The sequence below is a fragment of the Ixodes scapularis genome, unplaced genomic scaffold, assembly GCF_016920785.2.
Source record: "Ixodes scapularis isolate PalLabHiFi unplaced genomic scaffold, ASM1692078v2 PGA_scaffold3__209_contigs__length_174095766, whole genome shotgun sequence".
Taxonomy (NCBI): domain Eukaryota; kingdom Metazoa; phylum Arthropoda; class Arachnida; order Ixodida; family Ixodidae; genus Ixodes; species Ixodes scapularis.
The window spans coordinates 118,292,642-118,305,583 of NW_024609868.1; the positions used below are offsets into that span (position 1 = coordinate 118,292,642).

The 12,942-nt window shown below is 42.0% G+C and overlaps 1 protein-coding gene across 1 annotated transcript in view; it reads left to right on the forward strand.

The window, feature by feature from the left end:
* The first annotated feature begins 809 nt into the window (after positions 1-809).
* The window catches only part of LOC115327126 (contactin-1), a 51,373-nt gene continuing 39,240 nt past the window's right edge, over positions 810-12,942 (forward strand). Inside the window, exons 1-3 of the mRNA XM_040211179.2 lie at positions 810-948; positions 2,227-2,517; positions 7,961-8,061. Coding sequence (XP_040067113.2) covers positions 816-948; positions 2,227-2,517; positions 7,961-8,061 — 525 coding nt within the window. The 5' untranslated portion in view covers positions 810-815. The remainder of the gene's footprint in view (positions 949-2,226; positions 2,518-7,960; positions 8,062-12,942) is intronic.

Consider the following 12,942-nt stretch of genomic DNA (forward strand, 5'->3'; position numbering starts at 1 on the left):
ACGTTCAGTGCGCTCAGACTCGATGCAAATTAAAAACCAGTAAAAAAGTTCTTGCAGTGTCCGTTTAATGACGAGCAGCCCAAATATGAGATTTCACCGTGCTCGTCATAATGTTTTTGTAGACAAACCATCGAATAAATCAGACTTTAAAATCTTACTTTTGTTTTTGCTGACATAAGGCTTCAATGCCGGGCGTTTGGAAGAAAGGAGAACCGTGGTTTCCTCACCACAAGAATTAATTACTCGTTGTCAGACGTAGAGTCTACGCCCGAATGTAGCACTGGCGCTTGGGGTTCAGATAACACTTTAGAATTTGCCGTTGTCCAATTCAAAAGTTATAAGCGTTTTTCAGAACTTTTTTATGAAGCAATGGTGACCAACATAGATCCCGACAAACGTAGATGATGGCGTCTGCTGCAGAATGTAGACGGATATGCGTGCTCAAGTTTTAAAAAAAAATAGCTCATAACTTTGGAATGACGCAAGTGCACGTTGTGAACCTTAGAAATCTAGTCTCAACCACTAGTGATGCATCCAAGCAGAAATTAAACTTTTGGAAAAATTTAATTTACTTTTGAATGTGAAAAGAAAAGTTTTTTCCTCCTCCAAATTATTCGGTATATGTAACTTGAGGCAATCCAAAATACCAAACAAAGTACGAGTCTTATGCTTCAAATAAAGCCGCCAATAATATTTACACGTATATATAATGCAGTTTCTGCGCCACTCAAAATTGTTTATTTTAATTGTTTTAAATGCTTGCATTTGCAACTTCCTTGAAGGTTCAAGCTCCCATTTTGGTTGACGGGTTGGTCATGGAATCTTCTGTACGCAGCGTTATTGTGGATAAACTGCCTCCGTCTACAATCTGCACTGTAAAATTGGAGGCATGTTCTTTGGATGGTTGCAGTGGCTCACTGACCACTTCGGCCGTTACGAAACCCATAGGTTGGTATTCATTCGTAATCTTAGTTTACGCAATATATTTGCCATGATTTGCACTACAATTTCTTTAAAAATGTACATTTTGAGGTAGTGAAAGGTAATTGATTACCTATCAACGTCCAGCTCGCCTGAATTCCTAGACAAGGTGTTTCATAGAAAGCCGGCCAAATCGTTTCTGTGAAAACTACGCACGGCACGAAAAATATTTTCGTATCGGTGACGTTCCATGAAATACCCTGTACAGCAATAAAAAAAACTAATTTAATATTTTAGCATTTGAGTATAAGACGGTCCATTAATTTTTTGTGCCTTTGGCTTTTATCATTATTTTATAATCATAAAAATTAACTTTCTATTGGAGTAAACTTGACATCAATTTAATTACATTCTATGAGGAGCAGTACCTAGTAATTTGATTCATGTAACCTAACCTTAGCCATATTAGGGACTAAATGAGCCCACAGAATCTTTGATGTTGTGGAAAAAAACACACGTAAATTTACACCGACATGATTTCACCGATAATGCATAAGCAAGCATAATATTTTAAGAGAGTGTGTAAATCTAAAGAAAGAAAAACAATCTTCGTAGAATCTTGAATAAAACACGAAGCAATTTTATTGATTTCGGTTCATTAGCTCCAAGGATTCAGAATAACCTGCGTTTGCAAAACATACGTTTTGCAAACGCAGGTTATTCTGATTATTCTGAACACGACATCTCAGGATTGGGAATCGCCTTCCCGCACCTATTGCCGACATAGTCGAAAGCGCTGAAATTAAAGATGCCATTTGTGAGTTTCTTTTGTGTTTGGAATAACAGTTTCGTGTTAGCTTTATCTGCCGCTAAATAGTTTTTTGTACATATTTAGAGCACCTGTTTGTTTTATATCCACCTCCCTATTTTTCTTTCTTGTATGCTATTTGGATTATTTTGTACATTCCCTTCTGTAATGCCTTCGGTCCCTGGGGGACAAAATAAATAAATAAATTTATATCATGCGCGTAGGGGCAATCATTCATATGTCCTAATGATTTCTTGTTTACCTAACCCAGAACTGATGTATTCAACTTTGTATTTATTTTTTAGCGCCTGGTGCATATCAGTTTTAACGTCAAATATGTTTTCTTAAAATATGGCGGTAATTGACGTAAATAACAAACTAGTAATGATGGCAGATATCGGTAGATCTTTTAGAACTATTGGTATTAAGGGAAAGAACAGTGTAACAGCATCACTCTTTTCGAGCCGAGTTAACATTCTTTAAAATATATTTTACAGCTATTCTGGAGCCGCTCATTACTGGAGTTTCTTCGAACAGCACGAGTTCCTTCCAAGTAACATGGACTTTTCCTAACCGTGACGCTGATTACTATGACGGATTCCTGGTGCTTTACTGTTCATCAGCGTCGTCCTGCCGTGAGAGCTACACATCGGCCAACAGCATCTGCGTAAACAATCTCAGCCCTGACACCATTTTTGATATCCAAGTTCGAGCAAGTATAAAACGCACCGACGGTCGCGTTGAGTTGGGCCCTGCTGCCGCTGCGCAAGTTACCACATGGAAAGAAGGTGAGCATGAATACTCTTCTAGCATTATATACCCTAGATATACCTTTCACACCCTAAAAAAAATCAAGAATATTGTTGGATACTGTGTTCAAGAAAAGTTGAGCCTGAGGACGTTAAAACTGCTGGCTCGCACATTTGCATTTCACTTTGACGAAGTGGGTTACAACGGATTCCTTGCGACGAGAGAATACAGCAGTGCAACCCATTGGGTAGCTCTAAAACCAGGGTGTCCACAAGAAATGTTTTTCGGTTCCTTTCGGGTTCGGGTTCACTGTTTTCGCTTCAGTTCCGGCTCAGTTCCAGGGTGCAAAAATAACGGTCAGAGAGCTTCGAATCGGTTCGAACCAGTTTGAACCGCAAAATTGAGAATCGATTTGTCGCATCGTTCTGGCAAAAGACATTATTTCTGCCGTAACACAAATAACTATCGTAAGTTTTTTTTTTTTTTGTTTTGTTTTGTCATTTGTACAATTAATTTTTATTTTGAGCCACCAAAAAGAAGAAATTGCGTTACTTAATTTTAACGCAACAGAAAAAGAAAATCTAGATTACCATATAAAATGTTTTGCTTGTACGAACACATATTTGTTTACCTCAATCACCTACGTTTTACCTGAATCGAAAGGTTGCCACGAAGTGTGATTGGTCGCGCAAAATACCCATGATTCCTAAAACTTTACGTCACACAATTTAAAGTTGAATCGGGGTTGTGCTCTTGAATCAAGGAATTGAGTACAGTGCATAAAATAACGGAATGAGTAACCGTCACCATATCATATACTGAAATATGGTTTACAAAATACATTTCACAATATGTATATATATATATATATATATATATATATATATATATATATATATATATATATATAAATACAGGTTTTTTTTTTTATTCTTACACATTTGTTTAAAAAAAACCGTGAAAGCTACAATAATTCGGTTTGTGCAGGTGGGTTATACGGCCATGCGGACATTATGTGGGTGGCTAATCTTTGCGACAAGTCGGCTATATAATTAAAATTCGTTAATTAACTTTTTAATTACTTGAAATAAACATATGGTTTCAATTAGAAAATTGCTGAGCATCATCGAAAACCCCTAAATCAACTATTTTTAGCAGGATATAACACCGGGCAGCATTTTACGGCGTTCTGTAAAAACGCTCTATTTGGACGCATTTCTATATTTCGGTTTCTTATCGGAGCGCATCTACGCGCCCGCGATCCTGCTCCCCGGTGGTCGCGACGAGAAGCCACCCCCTCGCCTCCCTCGTAGAATGGAGGGAAGTACGCCGCACGTGTGTTGCGCGTCTCAGCCACTAAGGAGCAGGACCGCGGGCGCGGTGATGCGCTCCGATAAGAAACCGAAATCTAGAAACGCGTCCAAATGGAGCGTTTTTACAGAACGCTGTAAAATGCTTCCCCGGCGTTATATCCTTCCAAAAATAATTAATTTAGTGGTTTTCGATGATGCTCTACAAGTTTCTAATTGAAATCATATATCTATTTCCACTAATTGAAAAAGTTAATTAACGAATTTTAATTAATTAGCCGATTTATCGCAAAGATTAGCCACCCACATAATGTCCGCCGGGCCGTATAACCCACCTGCACAAACCGCATTAGTGTAGCTTTCACGGTTCTTTTTAAACAAATGTGTAAGAATAAAGAAAAAAAACACCCTGTATTTATATATAGATATATATATAGATATATATATAGAGAGAGAGAGAGATGATGGCGGCGCAACTTCCCTGGTAAAAATCTGATAAGTATAAGATATTTATTGGTCGAATAAACGAATAGGGTCAAATAAGAGAGTATCAGAACATACAAGAGCCTCATAAGAACAACTAAGAACAATATAAGATTATATACCAAGTTATAAAAAGTTTCCAAGCTTATCGCTTAAAAATCTTATCGGTGTCTTACAGCGCCTTATAAAATCTTACATTGTTCTTAAAGGTTCTTGTATGCACTTCTATGATCTTATTTGATCAAATGCGTTTACTGGATCAAGAAATTGCTTATGCAAATAAGAATTTCACTAGGGTGAGGTAAAGGAAATAATATTTTAAAAATGTCACGAACATTTTAGGACCAGCCCTTTCAGCTTACCTTTTATAGAAGCTGCGAGCGGCAATCATGACGCTTGTTTTCCTAACCAACATTGCTTACGCTCAGCACCGTGATACAGGCGAAGAATTAGGCAGAAAGGGGTGATCAAAATCGTTCACTCGAATATATACGCCCCTTCGTACTTAGATTGAATCTGGTCTAGAACACCGCGTACCCGAGAAAAACGTTCTTACACAGGGTAAACTGTCAAAGCCTAGCTGCTGAGGTTTGTTTTTGACAAGATGCCAGTTAACTCAATTTGTAAATAAGCGCCACCCTTGCTGATTGGCGATTTTTGTTAAATAAAACTAAAAAGTACTTCATGCTCTAGTCGACATGGCAGCTGCTTAATTCGTCACTTTCTGACGGTCTGCGTTTGTTCTTGTCATAGTTCCACCGCGTGCCCCTGTGTACTTTGATTTTGTCCCAGCCCACAGACACATAAAATTGCTGTCCATCACAATAAATAAGAAATACTTATCTATGTTTGCGAAGGTTTTTTATGCTTCAGGAACAGATTTGTTAAAATCAAATTCAAAATAAAAAAAATATATATATATATTAGGGCTCTCCAAAATCAGCTATACAGGTGCCTATAGAGGATAAAAACGACAAAACATTTGCAGAGTATCGTTCAGATAAGTGGTAGGTGCATTTTCTTATTAATCTTAAGTTTATCAACCCTTTTTCAGGTTAAATATTCAGTCAGTAATTAAATATATAATTTTTTTAATTATCAACAGATGTGGCTGTATAAAGTTCACATGACCTGAGACCGATAGGGGAGGACTAAACTCGCAAATACGCAAGCTGTTAAGCCGGTCTGCGGAAACGTGCGTTTTTGTTTGCTGTTTGCGAAACACGGGGTCTCGCAGGGTATGCCAAAAAGGACTTTCTGCTCACATTATAGACCTGAAGGCAAATACACGAAACGTGCAGAACGAAAAATAATAAATGGTATTCTTAAAAATAATTCGATACACGATGCCGCAAAAAGAAACACATAGAGATGAAATGACACCTGTGTGCCTATCAAGCCGGTGGTGGTGGGCTGCGAGCAAAATCTAGAAGCTCGTTGACCCACCAAAGGTAAAGGTAATTAGAATTAAGGATGGCTTAATGTGTGTGCTATATATGATCAAGTGCTTGTCGTACGCGCCGGTAGCTGTTCCCGATCGAAACAACAAGCAACGTCGAAGGTACGCGAACGGCGGACCCAGTGAAACCCTTTAAGAGCTTAGCCGGCCAGAAATGTTCAACTGGAGTTTCTCAGCCTGTATACGAGAGTAGCGGTACGCGATGAAATTAGGACCGAATCCTCTGTCCTTTTTCGTGGGTTCTGTAGAGTGCAATACAATTTTGAACGCGTACATTTGTTGTTTGAGTCAGCCTGAAAGGCTACTGTAATGATAACGCACTGGCCATCTGTCAGAAAAAGGTGGTTGTGTTATATCGAGCGCATCGACTTCATCGCAGCATTCCGGCGGAGTCGCCGGAGTCGCTTGGCACGACTCTGGCGAACCTGCGAAGCAGCTAGCTTGGACGGACGCACTAGTATTTTTTTTCCCCGATGATATTTGTGTGACAATTCGGAGAAAATAAATGCTGCTAGCCACTGCCCCAACTAGTTGTTTTGAAGCTTGACTACACGATGGGGACAAACCACACTGACCAATATCATAATCGGTACCGACTAGGAAGCGGAAATACGGTGTAGAGACGATGCGGTTGCCACGGAGACGCGCATGCGCAATGTGTGGCAGTTTGTCGGGGCGCGGTGTATTGCGCTGGACTGCGCTGCTCTACGCTGGACTCTAAGCACGGTCGTTCGGGCGCTCCTCGGCGCGGCGTCACGTGGAGCAGTGGCCGACGAACGTCGGTCTGCGCCGCAGCGCGTGGCTTTTGTCGACGTTTCAGTATAAACAGCACTTTAGGCTACCGCATATAATCGCGAGACTGCTATATATACTCACAACTTTACAATTTCGACGTCTATTTTTGCTAGTGTTGCGAACATCGAATTTCGCCAGAAATTGAACTGATTAACATGCATTTTTTGCACGTGCCGTCATCTTACTAAATGCTGGTGGTGATTGCGATTTGTTCTTGCTGAGCAAACCAAACACAGCGGTGCAAAATGCACGCTGAAGAAGGTTCGACTGTTGAAGGACTCATCGCTGTGACTTACAATGCCTCCAAATTTCATATTCTGAGCATCGCACAAGTGTGCCGAAATGAAACCCCATAATTCTTTTCATTCCAAAATGAACAATCCAAATTAAATCACTACAAAACTCAATTCGATTACAGAGCTGCGGAAAATTGGCGAGGTATAACCCCTCCCATTTTTAAATGGGTCCCAACACATGGGAAAACTTTCTGCCACTCGCCCCCTGGGACACTTATTTCCTTTTTTTCTTTTTCTTTGGAAGGGGACGTTCATTTGGGGGTCTCTTTCTCTTAGAATATGTCTTTTGGCACCCTTTCCGGATGATAAAAATAATTTAGCAATAAATGGCGGGTGATAATTGTCGGCTGTAAATCGATTGCTTACAGTAGAAAGTTTTTTGATAAACATAGGACCAGTACGTGTCCGCACCAATCCCCAAAGTCAATTTTAATAAAAAAAAATATTTTTATAAGGGAAACGGACCGTCCGCTTTTTTTTAAGTTACGTGTGTTGAACTAGAAACAATATCAATTCTCGAATCAATTCCAGGCAAATTCAAATCGCTATAGATCTAGACGCGATACTTAACTAAATCCAACCTTTGTCACAACACTTCGAAATTATCAGTAAATGGCCGAATATAAAAAGGACAAGGGAACTAATAATTACCGATTAAATAGTTAAAACCATCCCCAACAAGAATTTAACGCAGACAGACACAATACGTATATGAATCCAAGTCCTTCCTTTGGTGTGACTGAGTGCAGACTATAACGCCACTTGTGCTCTATCTTATAAATTCATACATGCACAAGCATACTGCCTGTTCTGACGTAACAGATAAATGCGAGAAGAATTAACTGTTATAAAAAGTCAACTATTTATTCCATACATTATATGAAAGACCCATTCGAAGATGCAGTTTATCCGGCTGTGCTAAGCACACGTTGGCAAGGGAACTTTATTTTTAGATAGAAAATACAACAAAAGTTTATTTTCTTTTTTTACTACAAGCAGTTTGGGCCTGGACGTAGTGAATTCGGCACGGTACAAAAACGGAGTCGTCGAATGAGCTTTTTATAGTGTTCGAGACTGTACACAAAAAAAAAACACCAGCACTATAATGTCAGTTTTATGTGCTTCCCGTTTCCCTTAGTGCCACTTGCCCCTGGACTGAAGGTTCGCGCATCCGAAGGAACATCGAATGCCCTGGTTCTTTTCTGGACGTTTGTGAACAGCACCGTTGATTACCTCCAGGTAGGCAGCACTGCATTTCGTCAATATTAAAACAAATGTAAGAACGTTCTTTTTTTCTGTGTAAGATTCCTCAAAACATAAGACTGGAAATAAAATGTCTAAATTAAATCTCGGGCCCATGTAGCGCCTATCTACCTATATCTATTCATCTACATATACATACATATATATATATATATATATATATAGTCTACTAAATTTACCACTTGCGGAGTAGGTGCAAGACTGGCGGTTGCGGTAAGGCGCCCGCGTAATTTTTCCCTCTCTTATCTAGCCCCATTCTTGTACCTGCTCCACAAGTTGTAACTTTAGTGGACTACTACGCTCCTCACGCGTTCAAAGTATTTCTGAAAATGGCTGATTTGGTGGTTTTCTATAACGCTGAGCAGGTTTCTAGTGGAAACTATATATATATATATATATATATGTCTATTTTCATTATTAAAAAAGTTAATTAACGAATTTTAACTAAATAGCCCACTGATCGTTACGATTAGGCCCATATACTATATCCCTCTGGCCGCGTAACTCACCTGCGCAGAGCGCATTATTCTAGCTTTGATGGATTTTTTTAAAAATTCTGTTAAGCTTAAAAAAAAACAAAAAAACCCTAATATAGATAGATGAAGAAAATAATGGTGTGCCGTAAGATATGGCTCAGAAAGGGATTGCCTATGATATACTTGTATGTTTATTGGACGATGTTCCGAGCGGGGACCGCTCTTCATTAGGTCACGACAGAGTGCGGACGGTCAACATCCAGTGCCTTTAGGTCAACAAACACCACCCGCCCCCTGACAAAAAAAAAAAAAGTTGAAAGAATTAAGGTTGCACACGACCAAAGCTCCGCGGGGTCGGTCGGTGGGACAGGAAGGAACCACGCAACAAACAACAAAAAACTAAGAAAACGAGGGAATCATGCAAACACAAAAGGAAAGCATGGCGGGATCGGTCGGTGGCGCAAGGCCACAATACACCGAGTCGAGAGGCGACGCTGCCAACGATCAAGTTGCAACTCGACACCCCCCCCCCCCCTGTTTCTCTCGGGCGCGCTGAGAACCACAAGCACCGCCCAGCCCCTGCGCCAGGGCAAAGGTCTTGCTTTAAATAAATGGCTTCCGGTGTAGAAGACGTTCCTTAAAGAGAGTTTGTTCTGCCCGCTCTATTGTTCCCCCTTAAAGGGACACTGACACCCCGCAAATTTTTTTCTCAGTTTTTGCCACGCGATTTAATATGGTGTCGGAATACCACCCAAGAAATATTTGGCTACAGAGTGACGCATTTTTTTAATAAAGCCAAAAAAAAAAAGAAACGCAACTGCTCGAAACTGAAACCGAAACCCACGCACCGCACGGAGCTGTGGAGAGGAGTGAGTGAGTGGCGGAAGTCACGTGGCTTCACCCGACCGTGCGATGTTTCTTTTTTTTTTTTTTTTTCTTCCGGGCGCAGCAGAAGAAATGCGTTCGGTATCCGCTTGCTGTCCGATTGCTTTGCAGTTCTGTTTGTTCCGCTCGTTGTTCTGTACTTCAGGATGAGTTGTTCTGTACATTTAAGTAATGGCAATTAGTAGTGAGTGCCCGTGGGGAATTCCCGTGATCGGCTCCGAAAAGAATACTCGCAAGATGTTGCTTGAAGAGCTGCCTCACATCTGAAAGTGGCATTGTGCGGCAGAGGTGTCAAAAAATGGAATCCCATACCATTTAGTTCAGCGACGTATCGTCCACAACAATTTTTTTTCAGTAATTATTGTAAGACAAATAAATGTAATTTCGCAAAATATCTGAAAAAAGAAAAAAAAAAAAAGGTCCGCCCGTCATTAGGATTCGAACCCGTGCCCACTGCGTGTGTAGCGGACGTCTTTCCGCTGAGCTACTGAAAAAATTGTTTTCCACGTTCTCACCTTACCACTAAGCTTTTTTTTTCTTTATTCAGCGCGTATTTCCATGTTCACACTAAAACCCACTACCCGATGCTTTCGGGCAGCTGTACATTTAAAATTCTTTTATCTTGCACAAACTCTCCAACGTATCTGCCGACTCGGGTAGGGTCTGGCTGTACTCATATACACACTTGACTTGTGTAATCATCTCAATGAAAAACAGGCGTGCAGATTTTGGGAGGCTGTTCAGCATGCCTCACAGACATACGAGATTTCCACAAGCTGAAGAGCGTAAGAACAATAATCATGTCATATGGAACATCAGAATAAAGCTCAACAGGAAGGAATCGTATTGAATACGACGTTATGCATAATTCCTTTTTTAAGATTCTTTTCAAAACATCCCAAAGAAAAATGGCGTCCAAACAGTACAGGAAGGCATGCTCAATCGTTTCGGGTTCTTTACACAGTGGGCAGTTGACTCCGGCAGGCACACTTAAACCCCTATCTCCAAGCCACAGCTTCACAGGCAAGGTCTCGCTATGCAAGCGAAAGAAAAACGACTTTGCTGTTGGAGGCATGGCCATTTTCTTAACGCGAGCCAAGACGTCCTGTCCTGGCTTATCTTCGAAAAACTTCCGATACAGCGGTACGGGAAAAAGGTTGTCAAGCAAGTCGCGATACAACTTTCTTCGGGTGACCGAAGCCAAGTATTCGTAAGAATACCTTACACTTAAGAACTTAAAAGCTTCAATAACCTCTTTGACAAATCCAACCATCTTTGCAGGGGGTCCGATCTCCGAAGATACAACGAAAGGCGGTATGAAGCTTGCTAGCCTTGTTTGAAACATAACCCGCAGAAGTGGGTGCCTCTGTTCTCGTAAATAAAGAAAACGCGAAGCGAGTTGTCGAATTAACAAGTCTGGTAACCCAAGTCCTCCTTTGGAAGGACGCATAAAAATATTGTCTTCGTATCGGCTCCCCAGCACTCATCCAAATAAACGAGGCAAGCACCCTATGCATCTTTTGAACACAGCTGCGCGTGCAGTAGAATATTTGTAAAACGGACCAAAGTTTTGCAATAAAAAAAAATTACACCATCTCCCCGAGGGGAACCATGGGGTGATGCGGAGCATCGTTCCATTACACTTCATTGGAAGAACGGAGTGAAGTGGAGTCAACAGCGGTGAACTGAACGCGCGCAAAAATTGGCTTGCTCTTTATGTTTATACAGCCTTGATGGAGATGCGCCTCAACGGGTAATCGGTCTCTTAGCTGTAGATGAGAAATTTGGCCAGTGTGGTAAAACCGCTAACCTGGGATTCTTAACGTGCATCACGCAGTAGTCATCACACGAACGCGTGCCGGTACGAAACTCATCCAGATCGAAACGGGCGGGGGTGCCGGGGACTCGAACCCAGGAGGTTCCCAGCGCAAGCTTTCGCTCCACGCTCCGAGCTGAGACGCGTTAACCCACTCGGCCACTTCCTCCCCTTGAACGCGCGCAGCGCGCTACCGCTGCTTATATTCAAACTTGAAGGAGAAGAAACTAGAGGAGGAGAGTTGCGCCTGCGCGCGCGGTGTGAGTAGAAGCGAACGCACGCGAAGTGTACGCAGCTGGTAGCTGCGTGCACTTCGCGCAGCTGTTGAAGAGAGAGAGAACGCACGCGCAGCTGTTGGAGAGAGGGACGCAGCTGGTAGCTGCGTGCACTTCGCGCAGCTGTTGGAGAAAGAGAGAACGCACGTGCAGCGAGGAGAGTTGCGCATGCGTAGTGTGAGTGCGGACTACGACGCCGCGGGACATAGCCCGAGCAAGAGATGCTCCGCATCTAAACAATATTACACACTGTAGCTCTTGTCAAAATTGCCATGTTGCGACCACCCCATTTACCCGTACGTTCTTTTAAATCCTTTGTAACACTCTCCCAATATGGCGTGCTTTTCTTCAAGTGATCTAGCGGAGCTCCAAGATACTTGTTTGGAGAGCCGCTCCACTGAATGCCCTCAAAAAAAAAAAAAAAAATCGCCTTTGTGGTTTAGTCCCCGCACCATACGGCTGAGCTAGTGAAAAGGCTCCCGTTTGTAGTAATGCATCAAGTCGACTGAATGTCGGAAAGTTTGCTGCCGATTTCCCTCCACTACTTGCACTGACTAGAAGTCGGGCAGCACCATGCATTGGCCACATTCGCACCAAATAAAAAGCCACACGTGTGCGTATTCAACTCATGTACGCACTTCGTGCTTGACGTTTGAGTGAGCGATGTCTTCAGTCACGAGAAGGGACGACGGCTCGGCGACGTCTTCGTGCAATCGGCTTGCTGGTCGGGCGTGTCGTACGGGATGAATATCAGTTCTTTCGATCGGTCCAAAATGTATCTTTCGAAGGAAGACAGAATTCGCCGGTACCGTGAAGAGTTCTGAAGTAGAGGTCCCACGCCCGTCGTCCGGCGCTACCCGCGAGTTCCACGAAACGCGTAACGACGCCATGTCGAGAATTGTGCAGTGAACACACACAATGCTCCCGGTTGTCGTCTGCGCAACCTTTTTTTTTTTTCTTTTTTTATGAACGTATTTGCAGCTTTTTGGAAGCCACAAAAAATGGGTTTCGTAGTTTTTCTTTTAATTTTTAGTATTGACTGTGTACCTTCAATGACCCACGTCTTTAATTAAATTTGGTGGTCGCGTTGAAACCTTAGAAAACGGCCCGTCAGCACAGAAAAGAGACTGAGCGCGACTCGAACCGGCCAGTTCTCGATCGGCGGTTTTCGGGTGAAAGAAACCGAATTTCGAGACGCAAATTCTATTCTGGGTAGTTGGGCTCTCATATGTCACGTAAAACTAAAAACCTCGGCAAGCACAAATACCCTGTCAGGGTCCAGGGGGGGTCACGGACGCATAACAATTACGGTTGTAAGCAGCTCAGTGTTGCGGCATTCCCGTTTATGCCGGCTCGTAGGGTGTTCAATTTTATTATTATAAATAATTCTCTCTGTTCCTTTTCG